The sequence below is a fragment of the Eleutherodactylus coqui genome, chromosome 7 (assembly GCF_035609145.1).
Source record: "Eleutherodactylus coqui strain aEleCoq1 chromosome 7, aEleCoq1.hap1, whole genome shotgun sequence".
NCBI classification, from domain to species: domain Eukaryota; kingdom Metazoa; phylum Chordata; class Amphibia; order Anura; family Eleutherodactylidae; genus Eleutherodactylus; species Eleutherodactylus coqui.
The window spans coordinates 172,819,133-172,845,344 of record NC_089843.1 but is presented as its reverse complement, the minus strand read 5'-3'; the positions used below and the strand labels follow the sequence as shown (position 1 = coordinate 172,845,344).

Here is a 26,212-nt window from a genome sequence, read left to right as displayed (position 1 = left end):
TTGCTAGAAAACCAAAAATGTTATGGGCATTAGGAACCGACAAAGCAGATTCAATTGTTTTTCTTAAAAAAAATGTTTTTATTGAGCAAAAGTAGTAAAAGATAAAGAAAAACGTACATACACGTGATCTTGCAGTTATCATGCTGATCAGATAAGAAAGTTGGTATCTTGTTTTTACCAAATGGGAAACACTGTAAAAACAAAACCCTAAAACAATGGCAACATTTTTGGACATGTTTTCCATCTCCCTCCCAAAAAGTATAGGTAAAAAGGGGAGCAACTATAAGGGGTGCAGAGGTTGTGGTCACATCTGGGCCTAGAAGCCATATGGGGCCCATAAAGTCTCTCTTCCCCATATTGTAAACCAATAATATCAATGATGTTTTATAGTTGGGGGCCCAGTTCCAGATTTTGCACTGGGGCCCAGCAGCTTCAAGTTACACCTCTGTCCAGCACATTATAAGTACCCCAGAGTGGGGCCATTAAAATATAGAAATCGTCCCAAAATAAAAAAATGCCCTCACATGGCTATGTCAACAAGTTATGGCTCTTGTAATGTGACAATAAAAATTGCTTGGTTCTTAAGATACCAAATAAGCCGGTTTCTAAGTGGTTAAGGTTAGGGCTACATGGCAACATTAGGCCATAACAGGAGTCACACAACCAAAGATTGCTGTTTAGCCCTGTTACCATGGTTTAAATTTTTTGTGACCTAAGGGTTACCTGTATTCCGCACTACAACCTCATTGACCTCATTGAAAGTGCAAGGTCAAAGGGCTAAACAGTGATATTTGGCTGTGCGACTCCCGTCATGGCAAAAAGTCAGTTCACTGTATAGCTATACCTTAAATGTTGCAATGAATTAGGCGTGACCTTATATTTGGATAGCGTGTGGAAGAGAGGATAGAACAGCAGTAATAATACATGGTAATATAGTATGTAAGGCCAAAAAAGTCATATGTCCATTCAGTACAGCCTATTACTCCAGAGAAAGTCAAAAAAGCCCAATGAGGTAAAAGCCAATTTTCCCCAATTAAGGTAAAAAAAACTTTTCCGACTCCAGATCTGGCAATCAGAATAATCCCGGATCACCGACCCTTCTGAAGTAATCAATGACTATAGCATACAGTATTGTAACTCTAAAGAAAGGCGTCCTGAAACCCTTTTAAGGAATAAAGACATAAACTTTGTATACCTTATATACCTTGTATCACTTTGCAGCCACTGAATTATTTCATAATGTAACAAAAACTTCCCTAATATAATATTACTATGGGAATAATTACAGTTTGAGCCAGCAGTTCTTCAATATACTGTAATACTTTTATCTGATCCTGAAAATAAAAATGCAATACTTTGCAGAATTCAGATTCCTTGCGGCTACAAAGCAGGTGTCTACAGAAGGACACAAGCACCCTCATGCTTATAAAACAGGGCAATTTTGATAACAGAGTTAAGCCTTCTCTGAGTATAAATCACTGAACTTTAAGAGCAGCGAATTGCAGGAAGGCGCATAAAGTTCCTTCCCCTTCTGTATTTGTGCAGAAACCAAATTTCTGTATTGATAAATCTATTACAGTGGTAAGCGGCCACCGCAATAATTAGTATGTTGTCCACCATAGTCTCATCAGAGCATACAATTAATACTCCAAGCGAGCCCTTCTAGACAGATTATGTGGTGTCGTTATGGCCACGGTGCTTTTACTATTAGTGTTGCATGTAGGATGGTTACCTCAGTGAGTGCTAACAAAAACCACAGTCGGGAATGCAGACTAATTACTTTCTGTACTGTATCTTCCCTTTGAAACTGGATATTGGAAGAGATGCCACATCTTAAGTGTATATTATATATTAAAATGGCACAAATGGAAAAGTGTAAAAGTGCAAAGTAGGATATGAAGAAAAAAGTTTAGTGTTGTGTTTGCCAGCAGTACAAAAAGTTATCGCTCTCAGTAAGGGCAAAGTCAGACGAGTGTTCTTTTTCGCGCGCCTATGTGCGCAATAAAAAAAAAGCGTGTCTGATACAACCATTCGTTCTCTATGGTGTGGTCACATGTCCGTTTATTACAGGCACCCAAATTTGCACACCTGCTAAAGATAGGACATCCGCACACCGGGAAGGTCTGTGCTGCGTGTAAATTTTCCCCGCAGTGAGTCCCCTCATTACTGAACACTGTGACAGCACTTTTCCTCGCAGAGAGGAAAGAATCTCCTGCCCTGATTGGCTGAGTGCTGTGAGCAATCACAGGCAGCGCTCAGCTGTCATTCAATGAATGGCTGAGCGCTGCCTGTGATTGGCTGAGCGCTGAGCCAATCAGACTCAGCGCTTTCTGTGGACATAGATTTTTAAATCCCCGGCCAGGTAAAGTGCTTCAGAACAGTGCTGGTGATGAGAGAGAGAAGACATGCTGGAGCACGAACAGCGCTGCTAGGTGAGTAATCTTTTTTTGTTTTTTTTCTACACCTAATGTTTAATTTTAGGGAAGGGCTTATATTTAAAGCCCTTCCACAAAAATCACTGTGAGAGTTGCCTCCATCTCATTGCTTTCCATGTGCCCGAGAATCTCTGGACTAGTTTGCTCTCAGCAATGTTAATATGGCCTGTATGTAAGTTTCTTACAAGTATGACGTGATTTTTCTGTCTTTAGGGTGGTTTTATGTGAGCACGACATCTTAGCACCATGAACATTGCGCTATCGCCTTAGACCCCATAGATGTTTATGGGGGATGTGCAAATGTGCACCAAATACCCACACAATTGCACATTATGCTGCACAATTTTGCAGGAAAAATAACAAATCTGGTACTAATTATGCTAAATAGCCTTTTAAATCGGAGTGCGGCTATGTACTGTGCTCATAGAAAATTGCCCCGTCAGTGCAAAAAGTACAGTAAGGGCTCCCACACACTTGCATTTGCGTTTTTTGTGAATGTGCCCTAGCTCGAAATAAGCGCGTGAAGCAACCCATTGATGTCAATGAGTTCTATATGCTGCACATTGCAGGCGCAGATTTTGCAACCACAATTACGGCCGCAAATGAGCTCGTGTGAGGCCGCCCTAAAATGGAGCATGGGGCATTTTTTTCATGCGCGTGTAATGCCCTTGCAAAGACGAGAAACGAGAATGAACCCAATACAATCACTGACTTCTATTCTCTGTGTATTGCGCATGCCAATTTTGTGCTCAAATGCATTCGTGTGAGTCCGGCCTTAAACTGAGTTCACAAGGGATGGATTTCCAGTTGAAATCTTGCGGATTGGCCACACCGAAAATCCGTGAGAATTCTGCTGAAAATCTGCAGCTGCGGGTTTTGGAGCGGCTTCACTGCCTGCATTTCCACTGCAGCTCTCTCTCCCAATAGAGAGAACAAAGCCTGCTGCGGGAAAAAAAAAGAATTGACATTCTGCATATTTAATTTGGCCGTTTCTGCAGTTTGTCTGCAATAGATTGGTCGCAGCGTGTGGATGCATGTGTAAATCTCGTCCACTTTGCTGGCTAATCCTGAGATTAGGAGCCATTTGTGGAATTTTAATGTGGACAATCCGCACAGAAATTCTGCAGCAAATCCGTCCCGTGTGAACCCAGACTTAGGCCTTAGTCAGACGGGCGTTTTTTCGCGTGATTTGCGCATGCTCATGCGTCCGGCAATTTTTTAAAACCATTGCTTTGCAATGGTATTGGACACATGAGCGCTTTTTATGCGCTCGTCCGATAAATTATAGAACAGAAATCGCAGATCGCACCTATCTGCGATTCCTGTTCTCTTCTCTATATGCGCTCAATGGGGCTGGCAGCAGCAGCGCCGACCCCATTGAGAACATATAGAAGACAAATCATTCTTCTCTGCCACAGCTGTTACAGAAGAACGATGTTTGCCCATTGAATTCAATGGAGCCGGCAATACAGCCGGCTCCATTGAAAGCAATGGGCTGCCAGCGATCGCGGGATGAATTGTCGGGAAGGGCTTAAATATATAAGCCCTTCCCTGCAATTCATCCAGAAATGTGTAAAAAAAATAAATAAATAATAAAAAAAAAATATATATATATATATACTCACCTTGTCCCGGCAGACGGAGTTCAGCGCGGCCGGCCTGCAGTGGGTGTGAAGGGGGTGTGAGTCAGACCTGCCCCTGATTGGCTCAGCGCTGAGCCAATCAGAGGCAGGTCTCACTCACACCCATTCATGAATTCATGAATGGGTATGAGTGAGAGCTGCCTTTGATTGGCTCAGCGCTGAGCCAATCAGAGGCAGCTCTCACTCACACCCACTGCAGGCCGGCCGCGCTGAACTCCGTCTGCCGGGACAAGGTGAGTATATATATATATATATTTTTTTACACATTTCTGGATGAATTGCAGGGAAGGGCTTATATATTTAAGCCCTTCCTGACAATTCATCCCGCGCTCGCCCGCAGCGCATTGCTTTCAATGGAGCCGGCTGTATTGCCGGCTCCATTGAATTCAATGCGCTGGACAGCTCCGGCCCGTTTCTAATGAAACGCGGCTAGGAGCAGATTTTTCAGGCGATCCGCAAATCGCGCGAAAAAACGCCCATGTGACTAAGGCCTTAGAGTGCAATATCAGTCCAAGTTTCTCAGAATACATGTGAATACAACCTTTAGAGAAGCAAAATAAGCTTGTAGATATATATTAGGGGTGTAACTATAGGGGATGCAGGGGATGCGGTTGACCCAGGCCCAGGAGCCTTAGGGGGCCCATCAGGCCTCTCTTCTCAATACAGAGAGCCCAGTACTATGAAAAAAGCATTATACTTGGAGGCCCTGTTACAGATTTTGTATCACGGCCCAGAAGCTTCAAGTTACACCTCTGCCTCCAGCCATTTATATGTATCATATCTAGCAGACTATATTGTTTCTCTTACTGAGAGCAATATTATAAAATATTATATATCATTATGTCAAATTTCTCTGACATTTCTTTCTCTTATTGTAGCTACAAGGAATCACTTACATGGCACCTACATTGTACACAATTTACTGCACGCAGCGACACATAAAGCAGCCTTATTGTTCTAGTAATCCCATAAATGAGAAGTGTTCGGTAAGAGGTTGGAGCCAGACTATACAATTACTAGGTGAACCCTAGTATGCATTATTTCCTTTTATCTCCCAGTCATAATTGCGATATAAAGGGCAAACGACTAGAGCCTATTCACTCTTCTCATGAAGTCTGAATTACAAATGGCGTAATTATGGTCACGTCACTCATTGATGCAATTCTGGCCTGTCGATGTCTATAAGAGCCTGGAATGCTGTAACTTCACTTGCTTGGAAAGACAAAGAGATGCCTATTCTAGTGGTGATTAAAGTGAGAGGCATATGGTCCAGAGAAAGACAAGCACGGAGGTGGGATTAGCAATTCTCAATTATAATGCTATCTTCCAAGTTAATGGTGTGAATAACTGTGTGATATATGCGATTGCATTCGTTCCCATCACTCATATAGTGCTTATTCTGCAGGAAGGGTCACAATTATGTTGTTTCTCAGATACATTTATTTTATTATGAAGAACCTTGAATCTACAACATGTTTCTAAGAATGTTCTTCGATACTTCATACTTTTGTTACAATTTGAACTGCAGAAAAACTGTCATAAACATAGAATTATTTTGTCACAAAATAACTGGAATATTTAGATGATACATCTTTACAATATTGGAAAAAAAATACTGTTCTCTCACAAATGTCCCCACTGGAGTTTACAATCTGATTTCTATACAAATATCCACTAAGGTCTACTTCATAAAAATCAATGTAACACCTAAATGACTGCAGAGGGAAATAAATACCTGGGGAAACTCTAAATATCGCATATAAGAACTTTTACTTGAACTTTACCCAATGCCAACTGTACATTATTGCATCTGTTAAGCTTGTTATCATTAATCAAGTTTGCTTGGGCACCTATCTTCCTCATCTATCCCTCAATATGCATAGATTGAGTTAATTTGATCAAGTATACCTATACCGGAAATTGGTCATGTATACCTATAATAAAAATCTATGGCAATGGTGAAACAAAGTATATAAATGAGAAGAATTGCCCATATGTAAGCAAAGCTGAGAATTAACCCTTTGCAATCCAATTTTGTTTTCAGGGTTTTCTAGGGGTCTTTCTCTTTCTGGCATTATACAATGGCACCATCTAGTGGCTAGAGCCAGTACTGTGGTATGGGACATGCTGGAGATGCCCCCGACAACAGAGCGGCCAGTAATCTACAGTAAGAATACCCTGCCGGACGTCTTCCGACATCGGAGCTGTACAGTAGAGATGAGCGAGCACCAAAATGCTCGGGTGCTCATTACTCGAGTCAAACTTTCAGTGATGCTCGAGAGTTCGTTTCGAGTAACGAACCCCATTGAAGTCAATGGGCGACTCGAGCATTTTTGTATATTGCCGGTGCTCACTAAGGTTTTCATTTGTGAAAACCTGGGAAATTCAAGAAAGTGATGGGAACGACACAGAAACGGATAGGGCAGGCGAGGGGCTACATGTTGGGCTGCATCTCAAGTTCCCAGGTCCGACTATTAAGCCACAATAGTGGCAAGAGTGAGACCCCCCCCCCACTGTCAGCATAAAGATCGTTCTCCTCTGCCACAGCTGTAACAGCTGTGGCAGAGAAGAACGATGTTAGCCCATTGAATTCAATGGAGCCGGCAATACAGCCGGCTCCATTGAAAGCAATGGGCTGCCGGCGATCGCAGGATGAATTGTCGGGAAGGGCTTAAATATATAAGCCCTTCCCTGCAATTCATCCAGAAATGTGTAAAAATTAAAAAAATATATACTCACCTTGTCCCGGCAGAACGATGTTAGCCCATTGAATTCAATGGGGCCGGCAATACAGCCGGCTCTATTGAAAGCAATGGGCTGCCGGTGATCGCGGGATGAATTGTCGGGAAGGGGTTAAATATATAAACCCTTCCCTGCAATTCATCCAGAAATGTGTAAAAATAAAAAATATATATATACTCACCTGGTCCCGGCAGACGGAGTTCAGCGCGGCCAGCGGCAGTCCTCCTGAACTGCTTTGAACAGCTGTGAGTAGTATTCAGCAGCCGGGGATTTAAAATCCCCGCCTGCTGAATGAGCTGCCTCTAATTGGTCCCAGCCTGACCAATCAGAGGCAGATTCCACTCACACACCCATTCATGAATTTATGAATGGGTGAGTGACTGCTGCCTCTCATCTGATTGGTCCCGCTGAGCCAATCAGAGGCAGCAGTCACACACCCAGTCATAAATTCATGAATGGGTGTGTGAGTGGAATCTGCCTCTGATTGGTCAGGCTGTGACCAATTAGAGGCAGCTCATTCAGCAGGCGGGGATTTTAAATCCCCGGCTGCTGAATACTACTCACAGCTGTTCAGAGCAGTTCAGGAGGACTGCCGCTGGCCGCGCTGAACTCCGTCTGCCGGGACCAGGTGAGTATATATATATATATTTTTTTTACACTTTTCAGGATGAATTGCAGGGAAGGGCTTATATATTTAACCCCTTCCCGACAATTCATCCCACGATCGCCGGCAGCCCATTGCTTTTAATGGAGCCGGCTGTATTGCCGGCTCCATTGAATTTAATGGGCTAACATCGTTCTGCCGGGACAAGCTGAGTATATATATATATTTTTTTACACATTTCTGGATGAATTGCAGGGAAGGGCTTATATATTTAAGCCCTTCCCGACAATTCATCCCGCGCTCGCCGGCAGGCCATTGCTTTCAATGGAGCCGGCTGTATTGCCGGCTCCATTGAATTCAATGGTCAGTGCTCGTTTAATCGAGACGAGTACCGCGTGGTGCTCGTCTCGAGTAACGAGCATCTCGAGCATTCTAATACCCGAACGAGCATCAAGCTCAGAGGAGTATGCTCGCTCATCTCTACTGTACAGCCTTCAATTGGAATGTCTTTAGACGTCAGACAGTGGATTGGAAAGGGTTAACATCACATACTTTCAGCCAAGAAAATACTGATTCTATAGAAGGAGTGACATCATCTGCTATTATATTAGTAGAAACTGAACCTGTCAGGTACTTCTATCCGGTGACATAGTTTCAGATGAAGGTCAAGTGATCATAGACTTTAGAGGGTGGATGTACTAAAAATAATGTCAGTTCTTATGAGCAGCTTAGGATTCGCAATTAGGGAATGGTTCTGCTTGATTTACTGATGGATAAATAACCAAGTGAATTCAGAAAATAAACACAGATATCATATAGACGAGGAGTAGAAATTGAATTAAAAACGTATTCTCTTTACTACAAACTGACCTGGTCTTGGGTCCTGTTGGCCAGGCCTGGGAAACTCTGTAATAAAACACAGATGTATATCATTTATACATAGGAGTCATTTATGAAGACATTACAGTAAAAGGCCAACAGTATGTGTGTGTATATATATATATATATATATATATATATATATATATATATATATATATATATATATATATATATATATATCAAAGCATCATCAGTAACCAAGCGGAGTTGTTATGCAAGGACAATGCAGGTTTCTCTTTAAAGTTCAATGAAATCTACAAATCAGTGGCTGACTAATATATTGAGAATGCTAAGTACGTGAACTAGTCACCTTATTGCAGAACACACAAAGTACTGTAACTTGATGGAAGCTGGTTTTCTCCACCCACACATCTCTATACATTTCCTGTCATTTACTGCAAACATTTGTACAATTGCGACATACAGTAAGGTAGTGGGAGATGCACACGGCACATTTCATTCCCCTTTGGGTTGAAGCACTTAGTGAGCATGTTCTGCACGACCTGTTCATATTTACTTTTGTGCAATGAGCCAGTGCTAGTTATTCCATTGTATAAAGTTAGTTAAATGAAATCACTAATGAAGCTTTTTAAAGTGTCGCTCAGCAGCTGCTTTCAACAGAACGAAATGCGGAAAGTTGTACTGAATAGAAATATGCGTAACCAGCAAATGCTTTGGAGTTGATTTTCATGAGTGAGTGATGATAAGTTAGATCTTTGAAATTTCTGTCTTGGAGGCCTTTAATTGCATAAAACACTAGGGGGTTGACAATTGACATCAAAGTTATGAAGTAAACGCTTCATTCTTTTGTAAACTTCAGTGAGAGCTAGAGTATAATTTTACAAAGGTACACAGCAAAGTAACTGCAAACTCCACATCCTACTAGAAAGGCATTTGCATTTGTGCAATGAGATCATGTTAAGGACAAACTGCTTGAGAATTTATAGGTCTTGTCATGATAAGTAGGTCACTTTCAACTAAGTGCTAATTCTTTAGTACAATTAGACAGTTTAAGGAACTTATACTACACTGTATGGGTACATGAGTATATTTAGACTTTACTGTGACATTGTGACTTATTGCCACAACCACTGCAAAGTTGTGGCCAAATGGCACTTCTTTTCAAGTTGCGGCAAAACCATAGAATGCAAAATCAGAATATACTCCATCAGAGTTTATGCTACCTTTTTAAATCCATTATCCTGCCTCCCCTCACAGAGCCCATGGCATCTTCTTAGCCTCTTTCCTCCATAGAGTGGTGGGGCTCTAAATGGGGCTTTCCAACCTACGTAGGGTTCTTCATCAGACAGGAAGTTTGTTTGAAAGCTCGCTATAACATCATGTATTTTTGTTAGCTTTTAAAAGGTATCATATCTACAAGATGACTTGGTTACTCTTATTAAGGACAATCATATTTTGCTCTACTTGCTAAAACGGTACCAAACCTTTTTCTTTTTTACTTAAAGGAACTTGGCAGGGAAGTTTTTACATACGTCTCGGAGAACTACCCACAGATGATCTTTTGATTTAGGCCCCATTTAGATGGGACGAATGTCGGGCAAACGATGGCCAACACTCGTCCCTGCACATACTAGCTCCCGTGCTGCTGTTGCACAGGAGCTTGTATCACTAGCTCACAGAGGGGTGGCAGGAGCAGATTTCAGTTCTCGCTCTCCCCCGCGTCTCTCCATTCAGTTAACATTGTGGCCATTCAATACTGAACGGCTGCTATTTCCACTGCACTGTCATAGTTAAACTCATCGCACATCGTTTATGCTGCTTTGTGTAGTGAGGTCTAGATTTCCTCGGTGGAGGTAATAAAGTTACATATATTGTGACATGGTAACAAATTTGTAAGACTGTAAAAAGACACAAGTCCATTCAGATCAGCCTGTTATCCTGCAAGGCTGATCCCAAGGAAGGCAGAAATCTTATAAACCAGAAGACAATTTTCCTCATCTTAGGGAAAGATGAGACCCCAGATTTGGCAATCAGAATAAGGTTAATTTTACATGGGACGACTTAAGTGCCCGACGGTTCTCTCAACAATTATTGCTCCTGTGTAAAAGCACCAGAGCGATAATGGCACTCTGAATGGAAGTGGATCTCTTCCAGCCACCCTCCTCTACTCATTGTAAATGGGCAGACTGCCTGTTTACATGGGCCCATAGTTGCTCTGTTTTTAGGTGAGCTAAATCCAAGTGACTCCAATAGGTGAGTGATTCTCCTTCACTTGTTTAGTTGGGTCTTGTGTTTACACGGGACGACAGTCGCCCATATTTGCTGCTTTGAACAGTCCGTCAGGCAACTATCGGCCCATGTCAAAGTACCCTAACTTCCTGGATCAACAACCTATCTCCAGCAATCTAGTGACTATAATTTGTAATATTATTACACTCATTAAATGCATCCAAGCCGCTCTTGAACTCTTTTAGTGAGTTTGCCATCACCAAGTCCTCTGACAAAGAGTTCCATAGTCTCACTGCTCTTACAGTAAATAACCCTCTTCTATCATATATTGGTGTAGAAATCTTATTTCTTTCAGCTGTAGAGGTCACCCCCTTGTCACAGTCCTGGGTATAAACAGATAATGGGAGAGATCTCTGTATTGTCTCCTAATATATCTATACATAGCTATTAGGTCGCCCCTCAGACGTCTTTTTTTCTATACTAAATAATCCCAATTTTGATAACCGTTCTGGGTATTGTAGGCTTCTCATTCCATTTATTACTTTAGTTGCCTACTAGTGTCCAAAACTGTATGCGATATTCCATATGCAGTTTGAATAGTGAATGAGCTTCTTTACCTTTTTGATGCATGCTATGATCCCATTTGTCTTGGCACTAGCAAATAGGATCATCGTTGCTCCAGTTAAATTTAACGTCAACAAAACGTCTTAACTTAAGTTCTTTTCCATGCCAGTTTTATCCAGTGGTTTCCCATTTAGTATGCAATATCACTGCATATGAATGTAGATTTGCTATTCGTGAGTCTAGAGAAGCTATGTGAATATACATATGGATTCTGTAATGGCAGTCATTTTGGTCATCACCCTACTTTCTTAGGAAGAAAAATACCCTAAATACATTATTATACTCTGCAATCTCCATTCTGATAAATTTCCTCAATAAATCTTCCACTTGTGAATATACCCTTATACTGAAGTAGACCCAATGAGCAGCTGATTACAGCAAGTCTGGTGATAAATATTCCCAGTGATCTATGATCTAAATGGTTTTAAATGGGATTCAAATTACCTTGTTACAACTGCTATTTTCCACTATATACAGTGCAAATTTAGGTAGATTTCACTGTGCTGGTTCGAGTGACTAAGCCATGAAGAGGCAACTGTGTAAACTTAGTCAAGTGTATATACAGACCAAGAATGTAGGTATTAATAGTGGAGGCTATAGAATCGGTCAACTGTGGCAGATTCTCTATCAGTACAGGTGCCCATAAACATTAGGGTACCATTAGTTGCCCATTTTTACCTCCTTACAGGTGCTGGAGAGAGCGCTATATATGCGCTATATGTGTCCGTCTTCAGCTGCTGGAAAGAGCCAAAAACAGCTGACGGAGCAGAAGTGCTCTGATAGTTAAAGTGCAAGTACTCGTTAATGAAAATGATTGTTCATTGGGTGAAATTCAACAGCAAAGGATTGTTTCAGCAACCAATGAAAGACAGCCATTGTCTGGAAAGAAATCAGCCAGGTTTGAAATTTTTGTCCAATAGTTTCGACAAAGATCTTTCATTGATATAACACCCCAGAAAGACATTTTTTCCATAGCCCAGCATCATTGAACACGTATGACCATTTTGAACAATTGTGATGGCCAATATGGACTAAAATGTATATGGCTGCATGTGTGAAATCAATGTTCACCAAACCATTTGTTTTCAATGGTTTTTCAATTAGCAACCTACTTCTGTCTAATGTGTATGGCCAGCTTAAGGGTGAAATTAGCAAAAAGGTTTATCTGTTCCTAAGGGAGATAAGGACTTGAATCCCCAATCAAAAACTATTGATTGACTAGGATAGTGGCAGTAGTTAGAATACTTTTTAGTGACAGATAAGTTAATGATTTAGCGATTAATTTGAGGAAAACTTAGCCTAACATTTTGCAATTGTTTGCAATGTGAATAATGCCACTTTTGACCTTGTCAAATTAGCAGAAGCCTTAAACAGTATGGAAGCAGCTGCCTGCTAAATATTGATGAGTGCTGCTTGAGAGAGTAGTACATCCAAAGCTTTAGACAGAGACAGATAAATCTAGAACAGATATAGAAATGACTGACTGTAGAGATAAGCTGCTAGCTGTCACTATTTATCAACTTTTTCTTACATAAATGAATGCTGAAGTTTATTTAATTTACTGTATATGCTGCTAAGGCTCTCAGCTGTTTTCATAATACTCAGATTGTTTGTCTCCATGCACAAACTCTTAAAAAAATGGTCATTGCACTTTGGGGCAGCTTTTGCTTGTGTAATAACTAGCAAAAGTTCAAATCATTGAATTTACCTAAAATAAAGTTTTTGCGCTGAAAAATCCCTCTAAAGAGCTGGCCACTAAGGGCCTTCATTCTATTTTGCTGTCTAATGGTATTATCTCTGTGAATGTGTTCCATCTTGATATCTCTGTTACTTGAGATGGAACACAGGAAGTGAAAGAGTGTAATGACTCATGCTGCCCTTAGAAATCCATAGAGAGCACAAGGGAGGTGGAAGAGGAGGAAGGAGAGGTACTCACACACAGGTTCTGCTATAGCTAACTGGTAAGTAATTAACAACTACCGAAATCACATCTACACTGCTCACTCCTGCTATATAATATTCTTCATGTCTGCTATATAATATGTCCTACTATACAATATTCTTTCTATGTCTGTGTGTGCTGCAGACAGAAAGAGCAGAAGCTATCTTGTTCTTCTCTGTAAACAATATCTAAAAAAATGCATAGTAGGTAAACTTCTCCCACCAACTCAGAAAGAACTGAAAATGAGATCCAGAGCCTTCAGAGAGGCAAAAAAATGTGAAAATGCAGTATATGGGTCATATAATGACCAGAAATAGTTATTTTTCATGTTAACACACTACATCTAATTCTGAAAAGGTCATCTGAGAGAGCAGGTATGCTTTAAATATTTATGCTTCTGCATCATGAAGCAGTTGCTAAGAGGCAAAAACTGAATATGGATTTACAGTATACAGGGTCATTAAAAAAGGACCTATTGGGTCCTTTGACAAGCAGAATAGGCTGTATACTTTTACAGCCATGTCACCGTTGAATGCTGCACAGTTTTTTTATTTGAGTTAGTCACCTTGATCACCTGCAATGGCTCCTATTAATCTGGAGCCCTATGCCAGTCAATTGTTAAGTGGATGTTCCCCACCCCAAATGGATGGCATGATGCTTGATTGACATAGAGCAGAGGAGACTGCCCACATGACAAGTGACTCTGGCTCCAAAAGTAATAGGAGCCATTGCAGGTGAATGAGGGAGGCTAGAACAATGATGAAAACATAGGAGGAATCAGTAGGGATGCAGCTGTAAAAAGTATACAGCCTGTTCCACTTTTCAGAGGACATGACAGGTCCTCTTTAGTTGAAACAGTGAACAGATTGCAGACTGCCAGTCTGCTGACAGAGTTGATTCATACTTGCTTTAGCAGCACTGCAGGTTATTATGGGGCTGCTCCATTAGCACAGGTTAAGCTTGCCATTGATTAAGATTTAAGGCTGCCATTAGACTTCAGTTGTCCAAACATACCGATTTCGGTGGGACTGGATAACTCTTCAGCTTTCTCCACAAAACACATGAATGCTTGGCTGAACTGAGCTTTCTTGTATTTAAGGGAGTCAGGAGAAATAGCTGTCATCCAAGCATTTGCCCAGAGTTATTGAAGATGTGTAGGCACCTCTAGATCAACCAATAGCATTAATGTACAAATATTTACAGCCATAAACGGATGGAGCTCTAGAAGCAGTAGGAAAGAGAAAACCCTTTGGAATGTCCAAATGGTCATGAATCTCTCAAAACATCACATTGCAATTTATAACCTACAATCGGCCAAGAATTCAACACAACTTGCTACAATTTCCACAGAGTATCTATTAGTTAATGGTCATTTGCATAAAGCATGCAACTAATAAACGGCTGGTCATCGAAAAAGAAAATCATCCATTTCTACCAGCATTTATCTTACATCTGTATCACCACTAGAAGCTTTCTTGTGCCTTCCACTTTATTTTGCATGTGATGTATCTACTAGTCGCAAGAGTTCTTGTACTATCTTCATGTTACATTGTCTCTGATTGTACATGTAGATACAGATAGAAGAACATAACCACTTTAATACATAGATCTATGTGTATCAAATAGTAAGTTTCACATGAGCATATTGCAACAGGTCCATAATACAGTCGTGTTACAGATAACTCTAGTGTGGTGCAGAGAGCTAGGGCAGTAGAAATGCAGTCCTAAGCTCTCGCTCACAACCTGAAGGTTGCAAGTTCAATCCCAGCTTGGTTCAGGTAGCCGGCTCAAGGTTGACTCAACCTTCTTAATTTACCCTGTGGTGACGCTGAAGGTGAATTGGACAAAGTTCCCCCACAAAATACAGCTGATTGCTTGGCTTCCCTATGATCGGATAAACTTTCAACTCTCAATCTGCCTATAACAAAAGTACAGTATATGGGCAGCTTCTATGAGATTACAAGATCCTGAATACTAGACAAAGTAGCCCGCAGATCTGGCTTGTTCTCACTGGGAACAGTTGCCAAGCATACTATTATATCAAGGAATTGCTATTCAAGTAATCCTTATTCTTCAAAAGAAGCTCCAAATTAGAGTTACAATTTAAATCTGTTCATATGCAAACATGGATATGCCTAATCATGGGCCTCCATAAACATGGCAATACTGTTAGCACTAAAGAAAAAATTGCCTTTTTGTTACTTTATTTCTTTTTAAGAGCAAGGGCAAATAACTCACATTAGACCACGATGGAAAGAAAACAGTGTCTCATTTACAAACTGCCTATAAAATTAAACACAGCCCAAACATAAGAATTTAGATCTTTAAATAGGACAAAAATGGACTACAGACAGCAGATTTAGAGTTGAAAATGCCATAAACACAGCTTTATGCAGTATTTGTACATTAAATTCAATTTGGCCATATAAATATTTTCTTTCCCTACATATTTATATGTTTACAAGCACTCATAATACTGTGTGCTGACTTTGAAAGCTGAACCAGTCCCTGCATCTGGGAGTGATTAGAGCACCTCGGAGACTTTGCCAACTACTTTTCCCCCTATTAATAATTCTGCTATACTATCACTTAGTATAGTCACTGCTTCCTCTTACAAAGAAATCCTTTCAGCAGACAATGGAAATAACAGAAGAACCCCCACACCTGGTCCACATATCAGACTGTACATGGTAGTTTACCAGATTGTGTTAAAATTCTCCTTAAATTTATGCATAGTGATGAGTGAACTTTTGAAAAGTTTACTTTGTCCAGTTTGCTGAACTTTTGCCAAAAATTTGGTTCGGTCTGAAATAGTTTGAAACAAACCGGAAAGTCACCAAAACCCCTAAAATTGGTGAATAGCACTGTCTTAGAGTCATAAAAGCCATGTGTAATGCTCTGAGAGAGTTATACAGGGCTTTATGGCTCCTGCGCTACTTTTATACATAGTAAGAAATTGTTCGATGTCACAGATTGCTTGTTCACTCAGTTGAAACACAAAGCTAAATGATTTTTTAAACAGGATCGTTCAGTCATTCAGTTCGCTGTACCAGTGAATGATTGGACGAACGGTGTTTAAACTGAATGATTAATGAACGAATAAACGATGATTTTTATGCCTGCATAACATGAACGATTAACAGTAAGCAAACAAATTATTGCTCATCGTTTAATCATTGGCTGTGTTTACACTGAATGATAGAGATGAGCGAGCACCCAAGTCCGCGTTATTCGAGTCGAGCTTTTCGTAAAATTCGAGAGCTCTACTCGAGTAACGAACTCCATTGACTACAATGGGAGACTTGAGCATTTTTGTATGTGAGACGCCAGGTGCCGAGGTTTTTTTTTTTTTTCTTGGTTCTCTCTCTCTCTCTCTCTCTCTCTCTTTCCTACCAGACTTAAAATTTGCCAATGACACGCGCTGCGTCGCGGCGGAGAGGGGCCAAAACAGTCACGTCACAGTGGGGAGGAGCCAAAAACTGGGGCGGGGTCGAACACGATTTGATGCTCGTTCGAGTAACGAGCACCATCGAGTGCGCTAATACTCGAATGAGCATCAAGCTCGGCAGAGTATGTTCGCTCAACTCTACTGAATGATTATCGCTTAAATTCGAACTATCCAGCGATTTTTTTTGAACGATAATTGTTCAGAGTAAACGCACATTTAGCTTTATACACCCGTGTTCAGGACCAGTGTAGAGTAAACTGAACCAGTAGGACACTGTGTAGGGTAAAACTTTGCTTAAAGTTCAGTTGGGGTTCGTGCTGAATCAAACTTTTAGCAAACTTCGACCTGAAACATGGTTCTACTGGTTCGGTTTGCTCAACACTATTTATGAATATAAAATGATTTTAACACTTCCAATGCACATAACTCTGCGGTGAAGTGTGATTGTTGTTGTTGTTAGACGTTTAGTCCTTTATGACCCCCGATGACCCTAAAGGCTCCCTGCCTCCATGTTTTTCAGTTTTGCACTGCTTCTTTTAGTTCTGTGATATCTATGCTACTATCAGCACTGAGGGTGGATTCACATGAGTGTGTGCGTACATAGGTGCACACAAAATCGTGCACCCACGTACGTGCACAAACACGTGGGAATGAAGGGCCGTGCCCATTGAAAGCAATGGGCTGCCGGCAACCCGTGCAGTGATTTTCGGGGAAGGACTTGAAATATAAGCCCTTCCCTGAAAATCATCTCTGGTTTGTGTAAAAAATAAAAAAACAAATATATATATATATATATATATATATATATATATATATATATACTCACCTCTCCGCCACTGCTGTGTTCAGTGATAAGGGTAAAGAATCCCCTGCCACAGCTATGACAGCTGTTGCAGCTGTGGCAGTGGACGTCTTCATCTCCGCGGGGATCGCAAGGCTCACCCATTGAAAGCAATAGGATGCTGGCACCACTGCAGTGAGTTCAATGAATGGCCCAAGCACTGCCTCTGATTGGCTGAGCACTGTAACCAATCACAGGCAGTGCTCAGCTGTCATTAAACGAATGGCCGAGTGCTGCCTGTGATTGGCAGAGCACTTAGCCAATCAGATACAGCCCTTTTAGCAGGTGGGGATTTCAAATCCCTGCCTGCTGAAAGAACTTCATTAGAGTTACGGGACCCAAGCTGCTAGACGCACCTGAGTCCCGGCAGTGGTGGACACGTGGATTTGTGCGCACCTATGTATGCACACGCTTGTGGGAAAGCACCTAACAGTATCAGCCATCGTGTCCTTTGGTGGCCGGGTCTTCTTTTGCCACTGATCTGTCCAAGCATTATGGATTTTTCTAGTGACTCTGCTCACATTACATGACCAAAATATGTGATATATCGGGTTTTATACGATTCAGGACTTCTGTGTTTGTTACTCTCACCGTCCAGAGCATACGCAGCACTTTTGCTAGCACCACAGCTCCAGTGCATCAAGCTGTGATTGGGTAGTAGTAATTATAGTGTGATATTGCAGCATGCACAGACTCTGTGCAATACTTTGTTACTCCTATGGTGGGATGCATTTATGTATGCTATCGAAATACTCATAGTATTCTGCACTAGATCCAATGCTTATAAACAAAAATACCTGCATAATACAATGTGAGTTACAGTATGGCAGAAATCCTCGGAGGTATATGGAGATTCAAAATGCTCCCATACTGCCATCTGCACAGTCCAGTAGGGTCCTGCTCACACAGTGTTATAGAGACTCGATAAAAATGAGAGGCATTAAATATTCCCATTATATATCTTCTTTTGCTGAGGGTCCCTCAATAGGGAAAAATGTCACAAAAAGACTAGACCAAGAGCATGCTGTAACTTCATAACATTGTAGCATTTTCTTTAAAAAACACCTAAAATCACCCAAAATTGTACTGTAGATAAAATGCTGTTTGTGAATATTAAATCAAATGTTATACTCCTTCTATATATCTGGTTATTGTGCAGAAAAAGCTCATGAAAATAATATTAAAACAACAAAGTCATAAAAACATCTCATATGAACCTGTCCATAGTAAATCTATTCCAAATATCGTTGATTTCAGTAGCAAATGTATCATATACGCAAAATGGGGAACCTGTTCCGGTACGTGCCATTGTCTTAGCCTCCTTTCTCATCACATATATTGTCAAGTCTAGCATGAAGGGACAAAGTTATGCACTGCGGTATTATAACTAAATTGATTATTTCTGCAATTGCAGGTTAGTTGGCACAATATACTAATAAATGTGGCTCATATTTTGACCTCCGTATGTTCTAATGTGTTTATTTTTTGCATATTTTAGTGATAGGAAGATTGATATGTAAGCCCCATTATTGATACGCGACCCCGAGGGAACCTTGTAGGGTAAACTATGCAGATCAAACAAGAAAGAACAGATGTATGCATCACCATGCCTTTCATCAAGCACAATGAAAGACCAAAAACGTGTATAACACCAGTGAAAGAAACTGAGCAAAATTAGATTTTCTTTGGTAATCAGTTTACAAGCAGCGGTTGAAGATTAGGGAGATTAAAGGCGCAGAATTCAGGTCCATTATACATGCTAAATGGTGTCTGTCACTTTATTTGGTTAAACTCCAGTAATCACCATGAGAACAGGAAGAATTATGATTAGATTGAATTGTCAGACCTGTTTCTCCACACTCTAATTCAGTTGTACCATTGGATGGGGGAATACCAATTATTTTTAATGAGCCAAAATGAAAATGAGCAGCAAAGCTAACAAGTAATGGAGATGCAAGTTGGAAAGCATAAGACTATGAAGCCTCCTTATGTTTGCAGACAACATGTGATAGGTGAGCACATGGGACTGGGGAAGGAATTTATCAAACCACTTGCGGCAGTTTTCTGGCATAAAAAAGTCAAAATTTTGGCCCATGAACAATTTCTCCTAAAATTAGCGACTTTTTTTTCAATTTCCTCCACTCTCGCCATTTTAAAAAATCGGTAGGGCTTGGACTCCCGCTGAGTGACAGATTTACTAGAATTTATACCATTAACTGGCGTAAATTATAGCACAAATCTACTCCTGCTCATATTCGGTATAGATTTTAATTTCTGGTGCACAGATGGGCAAAGATGGCAAAGATAGCGTGTGCCTCTTAAAGGGGTTGTCTCGTGAAATCAAGTGGGGTTATACACTTCTGTATGGCCATATTAATGCACTTTGTAATATACATCGTGCATTAATTATGAGCCATACAGAAGTTATTCACTTACCTGCTCCGTTGCTAGCGTCCCCGTCGCCATGGATCCGTCTAAATTCGCTGTCTTCTGGCGTTTTTTAGACGCGCTTGCGCAGTCCGGTCTTCTTCCTGGTGAATGGGGCCGCTCGTGCCGGAGAGCTGGTCCTCGTAGCTCCGCCCCGTCACGTGTGCCGATTCCAGCCAATCAGGAGGCTGGAATCGGCAATGGACCGCACAGAGCCCACGGTGCACCATGGGAGAAGACCCGCGGTGCATCGTGGGTGAAGATCCCGGCGGCCATCTTGGTAAAGGAAGAAAGAAGTCGCCGCAGCGCGGGGATTCGGGTAAGTAATAAACTTTTTTTTAACCCATCCCTTGGGTTTGTCTCGCGCCGAACGGGGGGCCTGTTGAATAAAAAAAAAAACAGTTTCGGCGTGAGACAACCCCTTTAACTAATTTGGAGAATCTTAGGTCTTAGGTTGAATGCACATGGGCGCGGAATCTGGAGCGGGCATGTTATGGCAAAACGCAATTTCATCTAAACGAACGAAAATAAATTGTGATTTTCCGCTCGTGGAGGATAAATCGCAGCATGCTGCAATGCTGTGCAGATTCTGCATAGACGGCATCCACTGAAGTCAATGGTAGCCGTCCAACCGGCTTCCCTTCTGCAATCATCATTGTGGAATGGTTGCGGGCAGAGGCGTAACTTGAAGCTCCTGGGCCCCAATGCTAAATCTGTAACAGGGCCCCCAACTATAATGCTTTATTCACAGTACTGGGCTCCCAATATGGAGAAGAGAGGCCTTATAGGCCCCCAAAGGCTCCTGGGCCCAGGTGCAACTGCATCCCCTATAGTTACTCCAGTGGTTGCAGAATCTGCATCATCACCTAAGAAGAATCCAGACAGGTACACGGGGGTCACCGGCGGGACACAGGGTCGGATTTCGCAGCGGCAGGCCGCATGCAGAATCCGACTCAGTCGTGCTTTTGACCCTACTCGAATGTTCTTAAGTTTAAGACTGTCGTATGAAATGCCAGACGTATAAAACTCCCCCCTTTGCCAATTGTTGTAAGATTTAGTGATATGCCACAGATTCCAGGGTAGTTTATGTAATCTGGATCAGAGTCTAGTATTTGACCTTTCTGTGTTATTTATTGTGTATTGTTAATGTAGCTTGACTGTCCCATTATTTCAGTATGAGCACAGAAAACGTACTGCGCTGCAATTGGTTTTTGGCATTGAGCTATAAAGCCGCATGGATTATTTTGTAAATTGTAGAATCGACTCACTCCAATGGCACTAGCCTGCAGTACTCAGAACGGGCACTCGCAGGATCTTACTCAGATGTGGACAATGAAGAAGCTGCAATGATCATGGTTTCACACGGGCTATAAAATTGTGCGATTTTCCCACAATGCATGGTGATTAAAAACACAAAATTATGAAACCAATCATTTTCCAAGGTTTCCTTCACATTTGCAATGTTTTCGCTGATGCGATGTTGCGAGAAAAAAACTTTCATGCGATCTGATGCGGTTTTAACATTGGAAAGTCCTATTGACTTTCGCACTAAAAAATCATGGCAAAATTGCAAGCGACGGTGATGTTGTTGCAAGAAAAAAGCAGCGCTGATGCTCAAAAATCACGGAAAAAAGGATCCGACTTTGTCGCAATTTTCTTGCTGCAAAATCGCGCTCACCAGTGTGAAACTAGACTTACTCAGCTGATTGGCAGGGTTCCTGTGCAGTGGACTCCTTCATTGAGATAATGATGGCTTATTCTGAGGATAGGCCATCAAGTTTTTAAAGCCTGGTTAACTCCTTTAAATATTTTGCGAACATTGGACAGCACAAAGATGGCATCCATAAGCTGTCTGATGTACTTTTAATCTGATTTTGCAAACAGCACAGAGGCACATTCATGTGAATAAAGCCTTAGGTTTAAACCACACATGTGGTTTTTGTGTCAGAACAGAGCGATGCCTCTCCTCTCCTTTGTAACCGTTCATGTGTTTGGCTCAAACAACTGTATAAAAACTGCATATATGATTCAAGCCTTAAAGCGGTGGCCCCACTTCTAGCTATTTTGCTGCTGAAAGTAGATAGCTCTGCACATTGCTGAATGGCCCAGGGTGGTACTGTAGGCTAAGTTCACTTCTATAACACACAACCTGCAGTACCAACCTCGGCCACTGTGCTATGTATAGAGCTATCTGCTTCCAACAGCAAAACAGCAAGAATTGGGACAACATCTTAAAACAAATGACGTTGGATTAGAAGGGAGTAGAAAGTCTATGGCCTGTACACAGACCACCTCTCAGAGAAAAAAAGCTGAAAAAGCTTATAACAGGCACAGGGCTCAAGAAAGCCCTTCTCTTTCTTTGTTCTAGAAGTGGAGTCCCTGTACCCATAGCTGCACCAATCAAAACTTTTGACATGTTACATGTCTAAAGTTTTTCTCTACTTAGTTACTTTTTAATGACATATTTCTATAGTTCTTTCATTTCAGTTCTATGTTAAGACATGATTTGTATTCTTTACATACCTGTTGACCTAAGATGGTGAGCATTATTTGAAATTTGAATAAATTATATAATTTACAAAAACTGGATAGAGCAGGAGGATAAACTGAATTAGTCGGTTTCCGTAAAATAGTGTGCACCATAATAGTGAAAATTTAAAATTTATGTAATGGTTTGCAAGAGGCGTAAGTTGGGGAGAGTTGGTGGTTTACGTGCACTGAATGCTGGGTAGTGCAGAGGGTCTCAATGGAAGCATGGAATAAGAGAGTCCAACGGAGTTGGTCAGAACTGAATTTTGCCCTGGTTGAAAGAACACCTTTGCCTCAGTACTACTTCATTGTTATTTTGCTGGTATGTGCTACTCACGGTATAAGAGATGTTGATAACAATGCAATACTACTGCACTGTACTACTACTGCTATAACTTCGGATAAGTAAATAAGAATCTGTGTTTTTGTAATAGATTTCTATTTTAAGATTTTTATTATTATCACCCAAGTCATCAAAATGATACGACTAGTTGGGGATTTGGGAATCAATTTGCAGAGATACATCATGTTCTACTGAAATCTAATTGGAAAGGTTAAGCAATATGCCTGATGTTTAATTATTAATTAATGGAGAAGGGGTAGCATCTGGTAGTGAGACTTTGTTTGTTTTTTCAAACCATTATTTCCATAGGGGCTGAGTGATTTACTGCAAGATGTGCACTTTTTGCGTGTATGATTAGGAAATAAGCCCATATGACAGTTGAGACTGAGGAGGTAAAACTGCAAAAAAAGGGCAAACTATCTTATCATGACATTTTGTTTACACGTCTAGAATAAACTTTGGTATTACCGAGAACTGGATTTATAAAGCAAATATTTTAATTACATTATACACCACAGCATATCCCAGAAGATGGCTTCATGATTAGTTCAGAAAGCTTCACTTTAATTAATTTTATATATATTTTAATCAAATTATTGATGTTTTTGCATTTTATCAACTCTTGCTTAATTAACCCTTTTAGAACCATAATTGATTCCATCGAATTCGAAACAGTTCATTGGTCTTCAAAAGAGTTAAAAGGAAGCTATCATCAGTTTCACGCTTCTCGAAGAATGGACAGCATGAAATACTGGCACTCTCCCCTATTACAAAGCATTGCTTTACTCTGAAATGATGTGGTATTTCAGAAAACACATATAGGGACATTTAATAATGGCTGTAGGAGGTCAGAATACTGGGGGAGAAAAGGTGCAATTTTTTGAGCCCCTTCATATATTAGGTGCATCATGTGCTGGGGTAAATTATACTAAGGCCAATGTTGGTAATGCTGGCCTTGGTAAATTTCCCCCATAGTTTTCAAATAAGCTGGACAGAGGGAGAAGTGTCAGCTGGGGGGCTTCTTTCTGGCTTCTCCCCACTCAACTCAGTTTGATTGACAGATTTCTCCCTATAGGAACAAGCATAAGCCAAGTCAGGCAGGAGGCCACCCAGGTGACTCTTTGTGGTTTCAGCAGTATGAAACTACTGACAGGTTTCTTTTATGGCCATTATAATTAATTTCTCGTTTCTGAATTTAAAGAAAATTGCTTCGCAGGTTATAAAACAAATTGGAATTTTTCTCTGCTATTGATCATTAGGAAAATTATACCTCGTGAAAGGTGATTGCAACAATTGGCGTTATTGGTATATGCACTCCGCAATCTCCATTCACATGATTGAGGCATTTGCAAAGATTTCAGCAACAAATCTGCAGGATATAAATATACTCTTATACTTTCCAGTGGAAGGATTATGGACAAACACCACCAACCTAATCCCTATGCAAGTGAAGGACCATCAATAATTAATATGTAGAATTATCAAATTACGACATATAGGCACTACAGAGGTGTAACTTGAAGCTTCTGGGCCCCAAAGCAAAATCTGTAACAGGGCCCACATCTATAATGCTTTTGTCATAGTACTGGGCTCTTTATATGGAGAAGAGAGGCCTTATGGGCCCCCTAAGGCTCGTGGGCCCGGGTGCAACCGCATCCCCTGCATCCCCTATAGTTATACCTCTGATAGGCAGCACATGAGCAAGCTTTGAAACTCATTAGGGGCATCTTAATTTGGCTGTACTTCTCTTCTTGATCAAAGGGTTCCCATTCTTCACAGACACTGCGAAACATTAAAAAATATCAGCTTTACTCCTCAAGGAGTGGGACTGTGGAGGGCAAACAAGCCACCCATCAAGCACCAGGAGGAGGGCCTACATTTTGCAGTGAGGCTGCTTATCATCATACACATAGTTGTAAAAGAGACCTTTCAGAATTCACTAGGACAACGCAACTGGAAACTCTAAGATCCAACTATATCTGCATTGGGCACTTGAAGCAGATTTGAAAAATACAGTATATTGCATCTCTATTTCAACAATATGCTTCTCCAGTTCCTTTTTCTGGTTGCACTTTAAAGGTTCTCAGGTCATGGGACCATTCAAATTACTGATACAATTAAGAACACAAGAGGCAGAATAGTCACGACTGAAGACTTCTTATTAAAAACAAACAACAAAAACAGCCTTTCTAGGATTTTCCTTTACAATAAACCTCAAAGTGCATGGCATATGGCCTATGCAATATATCAAAAGTCACTCAATTTTACATGCTTGCCAAAAACCATTCAGAAATGGCTCTAATCAGTCACAGTCATCATGTACTGCCTAAAGCATATTCTGGAGTCTTTGAGGAGCAATGTAAATTCACTTGATCTCCGCATTTCTTGAACAACTATATTTGTGCTTTTAGTTTTACCCTTCAGTGATTAGTTTTGACGGCATGAGATCTGAGCAGAGTGCACTGGGATAAGCTTTTTGTGTAGGATATTTTCTACCAATATGATTGCAATTTAATATAAAGTGATCTTTTATTGTGAAGAAGAAAACTTCGGAGAAATGTGCATTACTTTTGCTTTTGTTTTCATATTCCCCACAGAGAATAACATTTTTATTTTTTGATACCTTTCACGAATTCAATTTAAATGGTATACGTTTCTGAAAAATAAGCTATTGGCCACAATAAGCCTTTATCCACAGTACCTCAGGCTTTTATGCAAGTCCATGTTCCGTATAACAATGGGGGTCATGAAGAACAATCTTTTGTAATTTTTTTCTATAAATACATGTGCTGAACTTTATTAGGATTTATAATAGGCAGGTTTTTAGAATTTTATTTGTATGACTGTAGCCTGTCAATAGGGCAACAGTGCAGCAAAACAGAACTGTGCAGTAATATTGAGAGTACTAAGAACTAGGGACTTTGAGGCAAGGGGGCCCATAGCATAGAGGCCAAATTCAAGCCCAACTCCTTGTACTGGTTCATGCCATGACACCATCTCCCCCCACAATAACTATTATATGTTTCTATTTACATCCCAGTTCTCCCTCCCTTGTTGGATATCGTTTTGATTGCATTAAAGTGAGGGATCCTTGTGCAGGTACACACCACTCAAGAGTAAGCAGAATAGGGACAACCAGTGCTGGAGCCGTCCATCTCCAAGGACTCCATAGTCACAGAGCCAGTAGACTGACTGTAGAGCATCTAAGCTTTTGGTAAGGACAGATCAAATAGCTTGTTAGTTACTTTACTGCTACTAGTGTAGTATTGCATACTCAAAGAGAACTACAGTGGGTCTGGAAAGTCTTCACTGTTTTACATTTTGTTATGTCGTGGAATTGTACAAATAAAAAAAACTAAATGTTTTTCCTCATCATTCTGCATTCAATGCCCCATAATGACAAAGTGAAAACAGAATGTTAGAAATCTTTGTACATTTTTAAAAAATGAAAAACTAACATTTTGCATTGACATAAGGCCATTTGGTAAGACACTTGATATTTAGCTCTGGGAGCTCCCATTTGTCTTGATTATCTTTAAGATGTTTTTACACCTTGGTTAGA

At 40.7% G+C, this 26,212-nt stretch overlaps 1 protein-coding gene across 2 annotated transcripts in view; it reads right to left on the bottom strand.

Moving 5' to 3' along the window:
* UNC5C (unc-5 netrin receptor C) overlaps positions 1 to 26,212 on the bottom strand; it is a 358,450-nt gene that overhangs the window by 266,721 nt on the left and 65,517 nt on the right. Inside the window, exon 2 of one of the 2 annotated variants that reach the window (XM_066574021.1) lies at positions 8,295 to 8,330. The exons of the other annotated variant lie outside the window; for it this stretch is intronic. Within the exon in view, the coding sequence (XP_066430118.1) occupies positions 8,295 to 8,330 (36 nt within the window). The remainder of the gene's footprint in view (positions 1 to 8,294; positions 8,331 to 26,212) is intronic. 2 annotated transcript variants of the gene reach the window in all.